The sequence below is a fragment of the Lissotriton vulgaris genome, chromosome 5 (genome assembly GCF_964263255.1).
Source record: "Lissotriton vulgaris chromosome 5, aLisVul1.2, whole genome shotgun sequence".
In the NCBI taxonomy this organism is placed as follows: Eukaryota; Metazoa; Chordata; class Amphibia; order Caudata; family Salamandridae; genus Lissotriton; species Lissotriton vulgaris.
Genome location: NC_141693.1, coordinates 1,143,481,945 through 1,143,502,627, shown reverse-complemented (window position 1 = coordinate 1,143,502,627; position 20,683 = coordinate 1,143,481,945). Strand labels below are relative to the sequence as shown.

Here is a 20,683-nt window from a genome sequence, read left to right as displayed (position 1 = left end):
ATGCTATGTTTTGTTATGTTATCCTATGTTTTGTTATGCTATGCAATGTTTTGTTTTGCTATCCTATGCTTTATTTTGTTATGCTGTGCGATGTTTTGTTTTGCTATCCTATGCTTTGTTTTGTTATGCTATGCTATGTTTTGTTGTGTTTTGTTATGCTATGCTTTGTTATGCTATGCTATGTTTTGTTGTATTATGCTATGTTTTGTTATGCTATGCTATGTTTTGTTATGCTATGCTATGTTTTTTTATGCTATGCTATGTTTTGTTATGCTTTGCTTTGTTATGCTATGCTTTGTTATGCTATGCTATATTTTGTTGTGTTTTATTATGCTATGCTTTGTTCTGCTATGCTATGTTTTTTTGTGCTATGCTATGCTATGTATTGTGTTTGATATGCTATGTTTTGCTATGCTATTATATTTTTTTGCTATGCTATGTTTTGTTGTGTTTTGTTAAGCTATGCTATTATTTTATGTGTTGCTATGTTTTGTTATGCTATGTGTTGTGTTTTGTTATGCTATGTTTTGTTATGTTATGCTATGTTTTGTTATGCTATGCTATGTTTTGTTATGCTATGCTATGTTTTGTTTTGCTATCCTATGCTTTGTTTTGTTATGCTATGCTATGTTTAGATTTGCTATCCTATGATTTGTTTTGCTGTGCTATGCTATGTTTTGTTGTGTTTTGTTTTGGTATGATATGTTTTGTTGTGTTTTGCTATGCTATGCTTTGTTATGCTAGGTTTTGTTATGCCATGCTATGTTTTATTGTGTTTTATTATGCTATGCTTTGTTTTGCGATGCTAGGTTTTGTTATGCTATGCTTTGTTATGCTATGTTTTGTTATGCTGAGCTTTGTTTTGTTATGCTATGTTATGTTGTGTTTTGTTATGCTATGCTATGCTATGTTGTGTTTTGTTATGTTATGCTATGTTTTGTTATGTTTTGTTATGCTATGCTGTTTTGTTATGCTATGTTTTGTTATGCTAAGCTTTGTTTTATGTTATGTTATGCTATGTTTTGTTATGTTATGCTATGTGTTGTGTTTTGTTATGCTATGTTTTGTTATGTTATGCTATGTTTTGCTATGCTATGCTATGTTTTGTTTTGCTATCCTATGCTTAGTTTTGTTATGTTATGCTATGCTATGTTTAGTTTTGCTATCCTATGCTTTGTTTTGTTATGCTATGTTTTGTTGTGTTTTGTTATGCTATGCTATGTTTGGTTGTGTTTCGCCATGCTTTGGTATGCTATGCTATGTGTTGTTGTGTTTTATTATGCTATGCTTTGATTTGCTATGCTTTGTTTTGTTATGCTAATCTTTGTTTTGTTATGCTATGTTGTGTTTTGTTATGCTATGCTATGTTTTGTTGTGTTTTGTTATGCTATGCTGTTTTGCTATGCTTTGCAATGCTATGTTTTGTTATGTATGCTATGTTTTGTTGTGTTTTGTTATGCTATGCTATGTTTTGTTGTGTTTTGCTATGTTTTGTTCTGCTATGTTTTGTTCTGCTAGGTTGTGTTGTGTTATGTTATGCTATGCTATGTTTTGTTTTACTAAGCTATGTTTTGTTTTGCTATGTTATGTTATGCTATGCTTTGTTTTGTTATGCTATGTTTTGTTATGCTATGCTATGTTTTGTTGTGTTGTGTTTTGTTATGCCATGTTGTGTTTTGTTATGTTATGCTATGTTTTGTTGTGCTATGCTATGTTTTGTTTTGCTATCCTATGCTTTGTTTTGTTATGGTATGCTATGCTATGTTTAGTTTTGCTATCCTATGCTTTGTTTTTTATGCTATGTTTTGTTATGCTATGTTTTGTTGTGTTTTACTATGCTATGCTTTGTTTTGCTATGCTATGTTTTGTTATGTTATGCTTTGTTATGCTATGTTTTGTTATGCTAATCTTTGTTATGCTATGCTATGTTGTGTTTTGTTATGGTATGCTATGTTTTGTTGTGTTTTTGTTATGCTATGCTATGTTTTGCTATGCTTTGCAATGCTATGTTTTTTTATGTATGCTATGTTTTGTGTTGTTTTGTTATGCTATGCTTTGTTGTGTTTTGCTATATTTTGGTATGCTATGTTTTGTTATGCTATGCTTTGTTTTATGGTATGTTATGCTATGTTTTGTTCTGTTATGCTATGTTTTGTTCTGCTATGTTTTTTTGTGTTATGCTATGCTATGCTATGTTTTGTTTTACTAAACTATGTTTTGTTTTGCTATGCTTTATGTTATGCATTGTTTTGTTATGCTATGCTATATTTTGCTATCCTATCCTTTTTTGTTATGCTATGCTGTGTTTTGTTATGCTATGCTATGTTTTGTTATGCTACGCTGGTGAGGGTGTGTGTGTGTATGAGGGTGAGTGAGGGTGAGGGGGTGTGAGGGTGAGTGAAGGTGTGTGAGGGTGGGTGAGGGAGTGTGAGAGTGAGGGGGTGTGAGGGTGAGGAGGGGTGTGTGGGGGAGGGTGAGGGTGTGAGGGGGTGAGGGTGTGAGGGTGTGTGAGGGTGGGTGAGGGTGAGTGAGGGTGTGTGACGGGGTGAGAGGGCGTGAGGGTGTGGAGCTGTGAGGGTGAAGGGTGTGTGGCTGTGTGAGGGTGTGTGAGGTTGAGTGAGGGTGTGTGAGCGTGTTGGAGTGTGGGTGAGTGGGAGTGTTTGAGGGTGAGAGGGTGGGTGAGGATGAGTGAGGGTTTGTGAGGGTTTGTGAGGGTGGGTGAGGGTGTGAGGGTGGGTGAGAGGGTGAGTGAGGGTGAGGGTGTGTGTAAGGGTGAGGGTGTGTGTAAGGGTGAGGGGGTGTAAGGGTGAGGGGGTGAGGGTGAGAGGGTGTGAGGGGGTGAGGGTGAGTGAGGCTTAGAGGGTGTGAGGGTGCGGGGGTGAGGGTGAGTGAGGGTGAGTGAGGGTTTGTGAGGGTGTGAGGGTGAGAGTGTGTGAGGGTGTGTGAGGGTGAGAGGGTGTGAGGGTGTGAGGGTGTGTGAGGGTGAGAGGGTGTGTGAGGGTGAGGAAGTGTGAGGGTGAGGGTCCAAAGTAAATGGTGGCAGGGCGGACATCATAAGACAGAGAGAAGAGACTGGTGGTGACTGCGTTGGTCAGTTTCAGAATTGGGAGGGCAGAGTCAGCACAGTCTGCGAGGGATCACCGTGTCTAGAGGCAAAGCATAGCGGATGTAGCATTGCAGCTAGCAAGTCGAGTGTTTTCAAGCTGAGTGTCCCTAGAGAGATGGCAGCACAGCAACAGCATTTGAGGAGCAAGGCTACTATAAACAAACACGGTAGGCTTTCACTTTCGTCCAGAAACAAGCTCTCGCATTACTGTGGTGGGGGAGAGGGAGCGCATTCCTTTGAAGTCTTATGCAGGGGCGGGGAGCGGCAGCCTTTGAAGTCTGATTGGGGAGGAGCGGCAGCCTTTGAAGTCTGATGCGAGGCACAGACAAATGGTGGTGTGACGAGGCTGGCGTGCACGCGCATAAATGACATGAACTGTGTCTAATCCGCAGTTTTGGCAGACTTTTCGTACTGCTTACTAGAATCTCGCCGCAATGCTTATGCATTGCTTCAGCGAGACCTAAAAATTACAATTTTTAAGCACGCAGCAGCAGGTGGAAGATAGGGAATACAATTATTAGCGAAAATGCAGAACACTCCGGCACTCCCCAACAAAGAGATAAGGGCAGACATAAAATATGAGAGTTGCACAGTTTGCATCCTATCACTGAAATCCAAATCAATCCAGCTAAGAGGCTTAGAGGAGAGAGAGGCTAGTGAGGCACTGAAGAAGATGGTAATAGTCAATGTCTTGACAGCAACGAAAAGATCTAGCAAGAGCAGACACCTGACACCAACGGCTACCACCTGTCAACCTCAATTCATCCACCACTGATGCAACTACAGCTTCACGCCAAGGGCCAGGTCGAAAATGTGCCTAGGAGTGATATGTATGTTTTAGTAGCTTCAACAAATTACTCCAGCCTGCCCAACCGAAGTACCATGATAGTCCACCATAACACAAATGAAAAAAAGCAGGCACAGTCCCAGCATACCTAAATACAAGTAGTAAATATCTCGAGTTAAGTCATGACAGAGCAGCATGACAGCACCAGAACTTAAATAATACTCACCACTCTGATCACAGTTGGACTGTGCTGTGGCAGAGAATCCAACATCATTATCAACCTTTCAAGGTGTTGTGTTGTAAGCACCTTAACCAAAAAATGCTGGACAAGATATGAACCAGGCACAATCTCCACCTATGAGATCCAAACTCTTACACGGTGGAACAAGACTATGATGAATGACTCCAAAACAAAATGGAGTTTCACGAAACATACTGTTGAGCGCCTCCTTGACTCAAGAGAAAATCTATAAATATCAAGCAAAAAGGGAAAGCAGCGATAGTTAAGGGGCTAATTAAAGATATCCCAGGGAGCAACTCAATGAACAAAAGGTTGCGGAAACAACTTGCTCTCAGCGTGGTATGCTGGATTTGATTACACAGTCTTTCACCATTCACTAACTTTGCTCCATAATCTCAACAACATCAGGCACATCGCCTCTGGCTTTACAAACTGAGCCCTTGTCTCATCTAGCCTATCTATAGACTGTGCACTGTAATCTGAACTGTGCAGTTAGTAACAAGAGGCAAACTGCAAATATGGACTTTTTTTGTATACCTCGGCCAACACGTTTTACGGCTTGGTATATTACTAACAAATGTTAGTGATTCGAAGCACCTCAAACACAAGTGTTGCTTTCCCAACTTAGACCCTCACTCCACCTGCATTACGATTCAGGCACAAATTCGAGTTTGCATCAGAAATGGATGTAGAGATATGCAGCGCATTGAGACCCTCACGGGTGAGTAGCATGCTCTATAAATGTTCTTGATTGATTGATTGACTGATTATTACACCTTGCAGTTATTTTTTCAGTTTTTTTTATTGCACTCCAGCACCATTTTCTTTTTTATTTTCTTCTTGTTTGAAATGCCACAGCACTGCGGTGTGCTTCCTCCTCCGATGTGCGCACAGAACTGTTTCCCCCATCAGAGGAGCAAGCAAACCGTGGTTCGGCGGCGTTTCAAACAAGAAGAAGATAAAAACCCGTTAACAGAGCAGATCCACACAATCGGTAATAGCACACTCAAATGATCATTGAGCTACGGGACTTACAAGAAAACGTCCAGTCAATGTCCTGAGGAGAACCTTGTTAATTGCAGGAGGTTCAAAACCGAAAAAAACATTGGGCACTATTTTTGCATGAATAGGAAAGTTTCAGTGGGCATTTGTAATAAACAACCATCCAACCAAAACCAAACAATTTGCAATCCCCATGAGTTATCATTTGGCAAGAGGTTAACACTTTACAGAACAATAGTGATTGTTGCCTCTGGTTTAAGTTAGGAGACTGCTTGCTCAATTATTCTCACAGTTTTTGTATAGTCAATGGAATTAGAATTTTCAAGTGTAATGTTGATTTATTAATTATGGTTTATTTTGTCACTGTTTTTGATACATGAGAGGTATATTGAGCACTGAAATGACTCACCAATGTTCTGTGTTAATAAGGTCACATATTCATGGAAAGCACTAAGTAGCCTTGCTTTTGACATGTAAGAAGTTATGTTACATTTTACTATGATTTCGGAAAATTGTTAATAAATACAAGGGTCCAGCTAATTGATTCACTAGACCTAAATTTGAAAATTAATTCATGTGTTAACTATCACAACTAGAGCCATCTTTAGAATACAACCTTCTAAAAGTGGCATTTTCAAACACGCAATTTAAAACCAACTTTACTAAAAGATGTAATTTTAAATTGTGAGTTCATGGTCCCCAACCTCCAAATCTGTCTCTCTTCCCAATTGGAAGTTACACCTTCAAGAGGTTAAAAGGCAGCTCCAATGATAACATATGGGAGAGATAGTCCTTGCAATAGTGAAAAACAAAATTCGCAGTATTTCACTATCAGGATATGTAAAACATACCAGCACATGTCGTACCTTTTAAATACACTGCACCCTGCCGATAGGGCTACCTTGGGCATACCTTAGGGGTGCCTTACGTGTACTAAAAGGGAAGGTTTGCACCTAGCAAGTGGGTGCTTTACCAGGTCGACATGGCAGTTTAAAACTGCACTCACAGCCACTGCAGTGTCAGGCCTAAGACATGGTTGCAAGGCTACTCATGTGGGTGGCACAATAAGTGTTGCAGGCCCACTAATAGCATTTGATTTACAGGCCCTGGGCACACATGGTGCACTTGACTAGGGGCATACCAGTAAATCATCTATGCCAATCATAGATAACCAATCGCAATTACAATTTACACTTAGAGCATATGCACTTTAGCAGTGGTTAGCAGTGGTAAAGTGACCAGAGTCCTAAAACCAACAAAAACAGGTTAGAATAAATAGGAGGAAGAAGGAAAAACATTTGAGGATAACACTGCAAAAAGGGCCAGGTCCATCAAATATCAATGCAGTACACAACTTTGAAGGGCGTTGAGAGGTCTCATCAACATTACTTTACTGGTATACATAAGCATTTTCAGTTTGCGGCTCTTATTTATGTGCTTGGATCTGCTAAGTGTGCAATACACATCTCCCTTACTTATTATACAGATGCTTTTAAATGGGCTTCATTTGGGTGAACCTCTCGTTCCGCCCCTGGATTATATGGAGTGCTTTTTTATATCTGAATCGTTGCTTAATGTGAGGGCCATTGCTGCACTTTCAGTGCATGACTATGGCTCACTTAGCTAACAGCAACAGGAGGTCCACCAATCTCATCCCTCTCTTTTCACTTACATATAGGAGTTTGCAGGTCAGTAAAGGATTCTGGGGGTCTGGCAAACATATTGCTTTACTGAGTGATGCTCCCCACGGTCCTCTTGCCTAAACTTGCTAGGTTGACCACTAAGGGTTGATACTCGAGCTGTGAAGATGGCAGCACGAGCAGGCCAAATGTAAGTAGGTTGTTGCTTTAGCCAAAGCAAAATATTTCCTCCCTCTCAATCTAGAGCCATCATTCATTTGGGGTAGAGGAAAATTCATGCCATGTTTCTGGTGATATTCTAGGTGACTGAATTGCCTTCCTGGCCCTGGAAAAGACAGATCTGACAAGACGTAGTACCCAAAAACAAAGTTAGTACTTGGAAATTACCTCTGCGGCTGACTAAGTGAGGCATAGTTCAGAGGCCCCATCAAACTGTAAAAGAAGAATGCAAACATTAGGGATCACTAGATGCTGTGGAAGCTGCAGTTGGGATGATGGGACATGTTCTAGTCTGGACTACAAAGAACTGAAGGTGTTGATTGAAGATAGAGAGGAACAAAGGCCAAGCAGGAAGATGCTATATGGGACCATGCACTGTATTAAAACTATTCACACAACATTGCTTCCCATTTGTCTCAAGAGAATTGAAGACATCCCTGGAGTCATGAATAAGTCAGATGGAGGGTCAATGAGGGCACCGTAGAACAAATCCTTCACTGGAGGATGTAAGATGCCACCCGTCGAACCAGTAGAATCAAGTGCTAACTCTGCCTTGTCTACTTAACCAAAACATATAATCTTGGGAGGATTATTTATTCTCACTGCCAACTTGAGGAGGCACAGCAATTGACAAAAACCCTATATTAAACACTATAAAGAAAAGGGCATTTAGAGTGAATATGAAATGGGTACTGCCATGGAATCAATTGAGTAATACCAGCACTATCCAAGTTCTTGCGACTGCTGGAGGGACAATTAATAAAGAGAGGAAATAAAAATGAAAATACTGACATATGAGGAGATTAAGTACAGTAAAATGCTATAGTATTTGGCGAGCCCTGCAAGTCCTACATAGCACATGTAAACATAGACTAAGTCTAAGTGGAAAATGTTATAAAGTTCTGGGAAAATTCAGAATGTAGTTGGAAATTCAAGGTAGGTGACGCCTCAAAGATCTCCTTTTCTGACCCCACCCCCATCTGGAAAGATGGACAAATCGCAAAGTTTGGACCCATCTGCTTGTGCTTCTCTTCAGCAGACCGGCTGGACTTGAGGTGAGCGGTGGATCTTTGAGCAAGAACACAGGGATTATGAGCATAGATCTTTATATAAGACACCAAGCAAATTTTCCTGCTTTGCATCAGTTTATGAGACGGCACAAATGAAGTCTGTAAGACAGGGAAAGGACAACAAAATGGTTTTGATTAAAACTTGCAGATGCAAGCAAGAGGACAATATATTGTTTTCTTCAGATTGTTCTGAGTATGCAGGAAGAGTTACTGCGTGAGTTAATGCTATAGATTTGGTGATGGATAAGTCAGGAACATAAGCAGAAATATAGGATCTGCTAGCTAACTTATTGTCAGTGGAAACTAGCTAGCTGACAAACCATGACGATCAGGGAGGGCTGTGAGGTCTGCAAAAGTAGGGTTACTAAGTTAGGGGAGTGACTATAAGGCTAAAAAGCAGAATGGGTTTGAGGGTTGGTAGGCCTAAAATGGTTGGTTGTGTTCATGAGACAAGGGAAAAAAGGATATCAATTTAAGTATTGACGGATCATGGGGTAGATAGTGGCAATGTTCATAAGCTCTGGCCTGCCACTTCAAAGCAGCCTTTTCCACGTAGACTAGTTATGGGGTGTCCATGAGGCTCCTCAGCCCAGTACTCATTCTATACAGGCATGTGAGCCCCATTTCTTTATTTCAAGCAATGCTCTTATCTCTTCCTCGCTGGAACTGCAGATACTTTGCCCTCCTTTAGTTAGTAGTGATTTTCATGTTTTAGGTACTCACGCGGGCAGGTGGTGGTTTGCCATTCCAGGCACTGGCCATACGGGAAGGAGATGATGTACGCGTTGGAGTCCACGCACCGCTTGGTGTTGCTGCACCACATGCACTCCATGCTGTTGCTTGTGCAATTGGCACAGCTGGTGCGCAGGGAACATGGTTTCTTGCAGGGCCTGGCATTCTGGTTTGGGCTGACTAAAAGAGAAAAAGACACCAAGTGAACAAAAAGGAGATTACACATTTCTATTTGATAGGTTTTAAAAATCATTCACCCAACATTTGCACATTCTGTTTAATACACTGTATTTAGTTATGTGGCGAATTTATCCCAAGCACTTTCTGAAATTACAAACTGCAGCAGTACACGCATTAAAAGAGCACATAATTCACAGACCAGCACATTCGGACGATAGAATATTAAGCAACAGTAAATGCTAGGGAATCCCCCCCCCCCCGTCGTGTGTGGCAGCCCGGGATGCAACAGATCCCAGGCACACACAGAGCTGCACCCGAATGTTTCACAGGTCTTTAAAAGACCATTTGAATGTTAATTAGGCCTTGCAGTTGTTTCACCCCTTAAGAGCCCCTGCAGCTCCACTCTGCCTACTGATTAAAGGTTCAGCCCCCCCCCCCCCAAATTTTTTTTCTTAGCGCCGCCAAACCCCCCCCCCCTCCGAAATTTGTCTCTAGTTCTCTAGTTGCGCCACTGATGGTATGCATGTATTTCAGTAGGTGTCGAGGCAGGACATGCAGTCTGCATATTCTTTAACTTATGCAGACACCTGGGGTTATGTTCCCAAGATGCATTTGTTTTGCAGTTGTTTTTAATATGTGGTGGAAAGTGACACCTTGTCATCTCGATGACCGTCGGTACTGCGTTGGTGGCATGGACGTATAGCGTTGGTGTTTGGAGCAGGCTCAGTTGTATTGGCACAACGATGTGTTGGAGTGTAGAATTGTAGGGTTCTTACTTCTTTCTGGCTGTGATTTGTTCTGGCTGTAATAGTTGCTAAAGTGGTGCAAACAAGTCTTTGACTTATCTCACAGCGAAGTATGCACGCTACTGCCCCCCCCCCCCTACCCCGCCCGCCAAGTGAGGTAGAAGCCTCCCCGCTGTGCACTACGCGGTATAATTATACCCGGAGACACTCCCACGGACAGCCCTCAAACAGGGCTGGGTCTTGCCAACGGCCTCTCACGGACTTGTCCCAGGAAATACCCATGATGCCTACGCTCTGACTCCCCCCCCTTCCCCCGCATATCCCCAGTTAATTTATTTTATTTATGCAATTTTATATAGCGCAGACTTTACCCGAAGGCGTCAGAGCGCTTCACAATAGGAACAGAAATGGTACAAACTGAGAACATTACACGAACAAAAGATTGCAAGAGCAAACATTACGTTACATACAGTAAAGTGATAATTGTGAGCAAACAAAATACATGAGGTAGTAAAAATTGTGAGCAACCAAAAATACATGAGGTAGTAAAAAGTGACAAGTGTGCAGGCTACAAGAGAAAACAAAGTGTAAATTGAGGTATTAACTCTCCCTGGTTACCTCCGACAGCACGTTACGGAGAGAACGAGGGAACTGCAACTGCCAGCGTTCGCGCAATAAACAGACCACGCAGTGTCAGCGTAAAAGGCCATTTTATTAGACCAGAACTGCGAATCTGTACATAACAATAAATCAACAATAACAGTAACAGCAAACCCCCACTCACACTCCCCCCCCCCCATTCGTTTCATTCACTCCGCGTCATCACCAAGCCCTAGCGGCTTCAAACACCCTTCTCTTGCCCGTCAATCACCGTCTTCCAGCCCCCAGTCATTGCAACCTTCCATTCACGCTTCTATCCGTCCTGTGCCAACTCCCCCCCCAAGGGATGGGTATGCCCGCTCTTGACCCCCTGTCCCTTCGAATCCTGCCTACAGCAGCTCTGGCCTAAACTGGCAACGCTATGGACCGACCCAAAACCACCACTAACTGCCGGGTGGGTGGGCGGCCTTTCGAGCTCCCTCCCAATGGTGCCAGGCGCAGAAAAGAGGAAGTTCCCTTCCTCCCCCGCGCTTAAATGCCCACCCCCTAACTCCTCCCCTTCCCCTACCTGGCCTATCCCCTGCGCGAAAGACCCCGGGGAAAGACTAGTCTGCGACTCTGCTTTCCCCGGGGCCCGGCATCGCGCAATAAACAGACCACGCAGTGTCAGCGTAAAAGGCCATTTTATTAGACCAGAACTGCGAATCTGTACATAACAATAAATCAACAATAACAGTAACAGCAAACCCCCACTCACACTTCCCCCCCCATTCGTTTCATTCACTCTGCGTCATCACTAAGCCCTAGCGGCTCCAAACACCCTTCTCTTGCCCGTCAATCACCGTCTTCCAGCCCCCAGTCATTGCAACCTTCCATTCACGCTTCTATCCGTCCTGTGCCAACTCCCCCCCCAAGGGATGGGTATGCCCGCTCTTGACCCCCTGTCCCTTCGAATCCTGCCAACCAGTAAACCCCCTGTAGGGTGGTTCACTGCCCCACCCCCCCACAGGGCCGTCCGTCCGTCACTGCACAGTTACTCCCGCCGACACCAGATAGACTCGTTCCACAACTTGCTCACCACATCCCGCAACTCCATCATGTACCACGCATTGCCCAGCCGAGACAAGTGCACACCGTCCTCCCTAAAAGCTAAAGGCTCCTCCAGTCGAATCCCAGGATGTGCAATGACCTTAACGTCCCTGTCCGCACAGTAGAGTCTCATTGCTCGATTAAGTTTCCTCCGGGCCTTCTCAATGGCCCCGTGTTTCATAGCCCCCCTCCACACCTTTCTGGGGACCAGCTCCGTCCAGGCAATGCAGGCCCCCGCCATCCTTGATTTCAACACTTCCAAGTCCCTTTGCATAAGTTGTAACAATGCCAATCCAGACAGTTGCACCAGGTCATTTTCCCCCAAATGAATGATCAGCAAATCCGGGCATCCCCTCTGTGGGACCATCTTCGCGAGCCAGGGCAGTAGTGCCCCCCATCGCATTCCGCTCTTTCCCCACCATGTCACCTCGTGCAATTGTCCCTTCAGTCCCAGGTTACGGCTGTAAACCTGCTGGTCCGCATATTTGGAAGCCCAGTGCACGAATGAGTGCCCAACGATCCAAGTCACCGTCCTACCGCCCGGGCCACCCACGCAACCTACGAAGAAAAAGATGTTAGAACAGGCAAACAAAACAGTGCAACACCAACAACCTGCCTGGGACCAGACTACTTCCTCACATACCTCTCGCAACAGCGCGACTTCCAACGCCCAATCCTCCTAATCCTGTCCCAGGACCAACCCAGGCGAGCAGTCGCAGCCCCAATGCGAAAGGAATGAGTACCGTAACCAGTTCCATCAATCCCCAAGCGTCCCAAAGCCATACGCAGCACCGCCAACAACTGGCCAGCCGTCACTCTCGCACCAGACGCATGGCAGAAAATCTCGCCACCTCGGTCCCCAGCCGACCCCAAGAAAGACCTCCACTCCAGAACCGGGCAAACCGCCCCGCCAGACTCATTCAACCACACCCATTTGCCCCTGCCCACTTGATCCGTCTTCGAGCGACCCAACCAGATCCCCAGATGCCCCGCATCCACACGCACCTCCTCAAACAACCTGCCCACCCCCGTCTCGTGCCCAACAGCTCAGACACCCGGAACGCCCCAAAAAACATCCATACCATGCATAAACGAAACAGGCCCACTTCAACCGGGTCATAACAGCATTCCGGCAACACCCCAACCAGCCGAACCAACAAATCAAACGTCACGGCCTCCCCCAGTCGCCCCCCCCAGCCCCCCTCTCCCGGCCCCACCCCCGCAACATGCGAGCCAGCACCACATCCTTGGTGGGGTCAAAACCCAAAAACAAAACACAGTAAAAGGAAATTCCAGCCAATTTCCCAGAGATCGTAGCTGCGGTCAACCCCCGGTCCATACAAGCCAACACATAACCCCTCAGACCTTCCACCACAGCCGACTCCCCACTCACGACACCATCCACCGTCCAGCCCATGAAAGTACTAAATTCAGACCATGCCAGACGATAAGTCCTCCTTGTGGTCGGAGCCAACGAACCCTCCACCAGACCAATCATCCTCATTCCCCCAAGGCCCAGATGCCGGCCGGCAGCTCGGTCTTGCATGCGTTCGCTCCCGGCGCCAGGTGTCGGAACCGCTGCCACTGCGAACGAGAGAAAGCATCCGCAATGTCATTATTCGCCCCAGGGACATGCTTGGCCCGAAACACCACATTCAACTGCAGGCACGCCAACATGAATCTGCGCAACAGCCGCAGCACTCGCAGGTCCCTCGCCCTCTGATTATTGACCAGGTCCACCACCGTCATGTTGTCAACGTGAAAGAGCACAGACCTGTTCCGAAAGTCCTCCCCCCACACCACCAGTGCCACCAGCAATGGGAAGAACTCCAAAAAGGCAATGCTCCTGCCTTGCTTGATCCAGGAGGCCGGTCAGCTCTCCGCACACCACCTTCCATCCCAGAAAACACCAAATCCCGCAGACCCAGTCGCGTCAGAGTAAATTTGGCATTGCCAGACCGCCCTTTCCTCATCAAAATCCAAGGACACCCCATTGAAGGCCTGCAAGAAGGTAATCCAAGTCCTCAAATCCGTCCTCACCCCCAAGGAAATCCTCACTCTGTGATGTGGAAGCACCGCCCCCGACATGGCCATGCCGAGCCGCCTGCAGAACGTCCGCCCTGCCCGCACTACCCTGCACGCAAAGTTAAGGAATCCCAGAAGCTTCTGCACTGCCCGCAAAGGGATCCGCCGTTCCCCCACAGCCCACTCCAGACATGCAAGAATCTCCTTCACCTTGGTCGCAGGCAGGCGCGCCAACCACTGCACCGAGTCCAGTTCAATCCCCAGGAATGTGAGGCAACAGCTGGGACCAGCCGTCTTCTCGGGCGCCAAAGGCACCCCAAACTGCGAGGCCAAGGCCTGGAAACGCGACAGGGCCCTGCCGCAATCTCCTGACCCCGCCCTCCCCAGGAAGAGGAAGTCGTCCAAGTAATGAGTGACTTCACGGCACCCACTCACCCGCACCATGACCCACTGCAAGAAAGTGCTAAAAAGCTCAAACAGTGCACAGGAGATGGCACACCCCATGGGCAAAACCTTGTCCACGTAGATGGCACCCCCGAACTGCATGCCCAAAAGCGCCAAATCCGCCGGGTGAATAGGCAGGAGACGGAAAGCCGACTTAATGTCACACTTCGCCAACTCCGCACCAGGCCCACACGACCTCACCAGCCGGACCGCATCGTCCACCGACGCATACAGCACCCTCGAGTCCACCTCCGCAATGAAGTCATTCACCGATCGCCCCTCCGGCCACGACAAATGGTGAATCATTCTGAACTCCCCTTCCTCTTTCTTGGGCACCACCCCCAACGGAGAAATGATCAGATCCGGCAATGGCCAGTCAGTAAACGGGCCAGCCACTCTCCCCTCTGCCACCTCCTTGTCCAACTTCGCAGCAACCAATCCCGGCAACTCCCTCGCCGACCTCAGATTGTCAGCCCAACGAAGCTCCCTGGGGCCCTGGTAGCCCACCCGAAAACCCTCAGTGAAACCCCAGAAGAGCCGCGCTGCGGCCTCGCGATCAGGATAGCACGCGAGCCACGGGCCATCGCCTCCACCCTAACCGGAGTAGGCGCCCTTCGGGCCAGGCTGGCCCCGTCCCCTCGCGTTCCTCCATTGTTCGGAGGGGGTGGTGAGCGTGAGGCACTGCGTAAGGGCGTGTTTACCGCCGCACTTCGAGCACTCGTGCTTGAACTTACATGGGTACCGAGAGCAGAAACCCCGATTGTAGCTCCAACATGCCCCCGTGGCGGAACCCCCGGGTTTAGACGGCTGACCTGACACAATGGTGCTGGGCACTGTTCCACCCCCCGCCCCGCCCTGGGCGGGACGCGGCGGAAAAGACCGATACAACACCGGCAAACCGCTGGCTGTGTGAGTTGACGCCGACGAGTGCGAAGACTCCATCCACTGCATCCAAAGCTCCTGGTCCACCTCACCCCAACTTTTCTCCGGATCTGCGCTAACCCTGGCCCGAAACTCCTCGTCGTAGCTCAACCACGCAAACCCCCCAAACTGCATCTGGGCCTTGCGAATGATATCCATGTATTTAAACAGCGCAATCGCCCGGTCCAGATACTTCTGGCAATAAACACTGGCATAAATCAGAAAGGGCGACGTCCAATTCTCCATAGTTACCGGCACCCTAGGCCGCCTCGTCAACTCCCACTCCTCCTCCTCCTTGGAGCCCTCCTTAGCCTGGACCTCCCGATGAAGCAACTTAAAAACGTCCACAAACTCGTGTTTCCAGATTTTCTCTTTCAGTTCTTCCGACAAGTGCGACCCCAGAGGCATCGCCAACCCCATGTAAGGCATTTTCTTAGGAACCTTCACCCCTTTCTCCTCCTTGCCATCACTCTTGTCCGTTTGTACCCCCAAAGTCACCGACTTACCATCCACCTCCTTACCATCCGCAGGTGGACCGCCGGACGGCGTCTCCCCCTCCCGCACAGAACCATCCCCCACGCCCACCGACCGGCAGGTGCGTTTCCGACCTCCCCTCCCCCCCGAGGAGCGTCATCCCAAGCCGCCCACCAGGCTCCCTCACCTGTGAGTGCCGGCGTCCGCTCCCGGGGCCTTCCTCTGGACTCCTTCCTCCGGACCGCCATTGACCCGACCTTCTTCTTCGTTCCAGTCTCGACCTGCAACACACCAAGGTCGTTGTCTCCCGCTGCACCGCCTACGCCTTCCAAGTCATCCCGCACCTCCCCTTCTTCCAGTTCCTCACTCTCATCACTGTAATCCAGCTCAAGCACCGGTTCCAGATCCACACCCTCGCAGACCACTTCCTTCACCGCACGCTTCACACCTTTCTGCACGCTCCCTCGTCCACGCATTCCAGAGGCGCCACGTGCCGAAGTCGCCCGATCCCGCGGAGGAGGGACAGCCGCCGCGGACTGCCCTACTTCTTCCGGCCTGCGTCTCGGAGCCGTGTTGCGCCCCGCAAGGCCCCCCTTGGCTCTGCCGACAACCGGCGACTTGGATCCCCTCCCGCCCCTCAGGTCGCTCGAACCTGATGGGGCCCCGGCACCATCGGGCCTCAAAGCCGTCCCGGCCGTCCCTGCTCCGGCCGCACCCCTCGGAGGGGGGGCGGCCTGCCCTGCCTTCTTCACCCTGGCTTTCCTGGCCTCTTCCTCCTGCCTCTCCGCCTCCCGCTCCTCCTCAGAGGTGGGGGTGGGAGGACCCTCAATCTCATGGCCCCAAACTGCACCCACTCTGGCCCTCGTCTCCTCAGCCCACCTGACCTCCTGAATCTGCTCCAAAATCCGCTCCCCGCGTGACCTCTCCTCCCAGGAAACGGAACCCCATATCTGAGGGGGAGGGGGCGGGCAGTAGCCAAAGAAATCACCCCCTCAGGGAAAGAAACCCACCTGTTGGAAACCCTGCACCCAACCCGGCCCGCCAATGGGGACTAGAGCGGGCGAAGCGCTCCGGCCCGCCAAAACCCCGGGCGCCATCGGCCTCAAAACGGCCGGGGTGCCCGCCCTGGAACCCCTAGACAAGTCAATGGGGGCCTCCTCCACCACCTCACCTGACTCCCGCAGCACAATCCCAGGCCCATCCCCCTGAACTGAGTCACCAACCAGGCAGACCATAGGCCCAGGGGCCCCACTGCCACCCGGGGGCCCAACTAGGACCACGGCAGGCCCGGCCGGGGGACCCGCCTGCCCCTCCCCCTGCAAGGCGCCGGCCGGCGCCGACAGGGGCCCGTGGGGCGGAAGCGCGGAAGGCGCGGCCCTCACGGCCGCTCCCGAGGCCCCAGGCAAAAAATCCAGCGGGGGGAAAGGCCGCGCAGAGGTGGTCCTGCGCTTCCCGCCCCTCGCCGTATCCTTGGGAACACCGCCCCCCCCTCCTAACCTCAGACCCCCCCTCAGGTTCCAGCTCGTCCTCCAAGCAGGCGAACACCGCCGCCTGAACCCCGGCCGAGGCAGCCCGCGTGCCCCTGGTGGCCCCAACCCAGGCCTGATCCAGGACCCCAGGCCTAATAAGGTCATCGCGGCCGGCCCTCGCAAGCAGCAACAAGGCCTCGCGGACCTGTTCCGCAGACACACCAGACATCCTACCCAAGCAAGAGAAACCAACAAAGTGAAAAAGATGAAACCCAGCTGCCGCAAAACAGCACCGAGCGAAATCCACCAAAATTAGCACTAGGCCTCACAGAAACTAAGTCCTAACCAACTCCTTTCGAGCTCCCTCCCGATGGTGCCAGGCGCAGAAAAGAGGAAGTTCCCTTCCTCCCCCGCGCTTAAATACCCACCCCCTAACTCCTCCCCTTCCCCTACCTGGCCTATCCCCTGCGCGAAAGACCCCGGGGAAAGACTAGTCTGCGACTCTGCTTTCCCCGGGGCCCGGCATTCCGCTGCACGCACGATGAACGTTCTATGGTGAAATAACAATATCATGGTTGCTACAAATAGTGCATATTAATTATCATGTAACGTGCTTGTATTGTATTGGAAAAAATGTAAATAAAAAAACTAAAAAAAAAAAAACAAGTCTTTGACTTATGTGGTAGGTGTTGAGGTGCGACAGTGAGAGGAGGGGATTATACTACATCAGCATTTAGGGTTGATGAGTTGTATTTCTAATTGTATTTAACACCAAATACACTGGGTGCAGATTTGTGCTGTAGGTGTTGAGGTATTCTGGATGTGTTTAGTGCTCTTTGCCTTGGCACTGTGATGGTTGTTTTAGATGTTTGGAATTGGAGTGTCTATCGTATTGTGCTAAATGCTCGGAAAATCAAGCAAGGAGCGAGATAGATGCAAAATAGGTTCGCTCAGCTTCCCTATGAAACACTAGAAAAGTCACAAGAGACTGAACACACCATTCCAAATTTCCAGAGTCTCATCAAAAAGGTTTTTGGAGACCCTTACCCACTAGTTTAAAGTGAAAACAGACTACACCGTGTAATATATTTCAACAATGGCAGACTATGAGTCTTCGTGAAATCGATCATGGACGGCACATTCTTATTCGAATAGGGATATGGCACGGATTATGGTTAAGTGTCCGTAATGAAGGCTAACAATCTAAATGCCCAAATGTGTCCTTATAAACCCCACCACGACCCACAACATTCAGGATGGGGAGGACTATTTAGGTGACGCGACTGGGCATGTTCTTGATGGAGTAAGTAGGGGCTATGACGGTTGGGGAATTTCAGTTTTTTGACCTTTAAAACAAAGTTTTTTTCTAATTCACGTATGTCTTTTCTCCTACACCTAGTGTTTCAATACAAGACTGCCTGCCTTAATCCTGCATCCTATTGGGCCTGTCTGAACCCTACATAAGGTATGCAAAAAACGCTATAGTATTCTACCTTTGAGGTCCACAGAACACCATAGTTAAGGGGTTATACGTTCCCCCACATATTAGAGGACCTTAACTAATACACTAGTTTTCTGTACTAGGCAAGGCCTCACATTTTAGTATAGCTGTTATGCTGCATGAAAACCAGCCCGGTTTAACATGCATAGTATGTGATATCCGGAGCAGTAGCGCATTATTTCACTCAGTAGATCCATAGCGCACCATATTCGAGTTCTCACGAATATGATGGGGCGTTTACAAATACACCAGTTGCCTGTGCTAGGGACAGCCTTAGATTTTGAACGAATATCAACCGACGGCTCCAAAAACGCCCCGGCAAAACAAATGTTTAACTGACACGGTTGTCGCTCAATAACTGTGCAAGAGCCTTGACTTGGGGTACAATATCAAACATATGAGTTCAGGATCCTCCGACTAAGTCTCCACAACAATTTGCACACCTGCAGCACACTAAAAACGGGTATATAACCATTGACCTACAACTCATAACATCTAGCTTATAGCCTACACTTCCACTATATTAACACATTTTAAAACACCATCGACCTAACACCACAGTTTATAACAGAGGCACATGAAGAATTAAGAGAGACGCACAACGAGAGCCGACTTTAATGATAATAAATAAAGAGACATAACGCGAGCTAGGACCACAGGACTCAATGCAACCGTCCACTTTCTGAGAACTACTTAATGATAATCTGGCCATTCTTTAAGATTTATACAGACTTTGAAAGTACTAACAGCCACCAGATGACAGGGACCTCTTTCACTATAAGTTTGCTTTGGGAGCCACATATGATTAGATGTGTCCACATCACTGAAGGTGAATACTGTTCCCATTTTTGAATCCCTTACCTTTGGGTGCACAAAAGGTGGATTTGATATCAGGTCAACACCATAACAATCACATATGAAAATATGTGTGTACCTTGCTTTTCGGAACTGTTCTTCCTTTTTGCTTTCCCAGGGAATGGACAAAACAATATTTCCACAGTATATGTAAGTAAATGTACTTACTCTCAGTTTCATAAAGTTACTGAAGGTATCCTTACTCCAAACAGAGACCTGATGAGCATAGGTCATGTCGAAAGCCAACTGACCAACTAAGTCAATGATGGCTGAAACATGTAGACCACCGTTGAGACATGAAGGATTAATAGTACACCCCAAATACATCACCTCATTATTTAACCTTAACCCTTTCCACTTTTTATTTTTATTAACATGGTATATTTCAGTAGAGGCGGTAATTTTAGCAACCCTTGCAGATCTCACTGAATTTCTATATCCAGATATTCACCCTCCTGATGGAGGTGTTACCTACTTGGACTACCCCATGCCCATGCCCAGGTAGGAGACCCAATGATGATACGGTCCGCTAGGAGTACGCCAGTGGAGATCATCTACACCACTGGTAAAAACTAGTGGGTGAGGGTCACCAAAAATCTTTTTCACAGGGCAAAAACCAACTGTTCCACTACACGATACAAGGTATCCACATCTAATTGTTTAATTTATTAAACACTTTATACTGGGGATGAACGAGTCTCTAAGCATTTTCTAAGGAAAGGCAATTTGATTTTCCAATGATCAAACAAACAGTTTAACTGTAAATGCCAGGATTTGTCCTCATGTTTCCACAGGTGATCACTTTGGGATCACTATGTGTTTTTTTGGCACAAATCATTGAGACCTAAGGCCTTGAGAAGTTCTCAACACGACAATGAGAAATCCTGATTCCGATAATTCACTTTATGTGCAGAGATCGACTTACTCAACTGGAACAGGTGGAAGACTTTTCTACTTAGGCTTGTTAATGAAAGGGGAGAGGCAATCTGATTTAGGTGGGGAATGGTCAAACTCAGTTAATTTCCTTGATCCTGACTACATTGCCAACTACCGTCCCATCACTCACCTACCAGTCATCAGAAAAGCAGTCTATGTTCAACTCCAAGATCACCCATCAATGATGCCCATCTCCTGCAAGGGTACCATCTGGATTCAGATCATGCTGCAGCACAGAGACAGCTACCTCACATTTTGTAGATGATGGCCACTGACTGTAGATGAAGATGTCTCCTGCGTCCCAATAATACTGGACCTCCCAGCCGCATTCGACACAATCGACCATCCCTCCCTCATACGACCTGGAGCTCAAATGAGATTGACTGACAATGTCCTTCACTGGTTCTCTTCCTACTTTACCAAATGATACCAGTGTGTTCACAAGGGCACCTCCAGGTTCCACAAGATTCCTATCACATGTGGAGTGCCTCAGGGTTTCATACTGTCTCTGGTCATCTTCAACTTTACCTGGAGCCACTTGGTGTTCTACTCACAGATACAAAATTCTACTTGAAGGTCTCCTCTTCTTTAGCCATCTGATGCTTCAAACACTGCCTCCACATCATTAGACCAGGATGTCCCACTC

At 47.7% G+C, this 20,683-nt stretch overlaps 1 protein-coding gene across 1 annotated transcript in view; it reads right to left on the bottom strand.

Moving 5' to 3' along the window:
• Positions 1 to 20,683, bottom strand: part of ATRNL1 (attractin like 1) — a 1,808,663-nt gene that overhangs the window by 849,507 nt on the left and 938,473 nt on the right. The window contains exon 17 of the mRNA XM_086919594.1: positions 8,789 to 8,977. Within this exon, the coding sequence (XP_086775720.1) occupies positions 8,789 to 8,977 (189 nt within the window). The remainder of the gene's footprint in view (positions 1 to 8,788; positions 8,978 to 20,683) is intronic.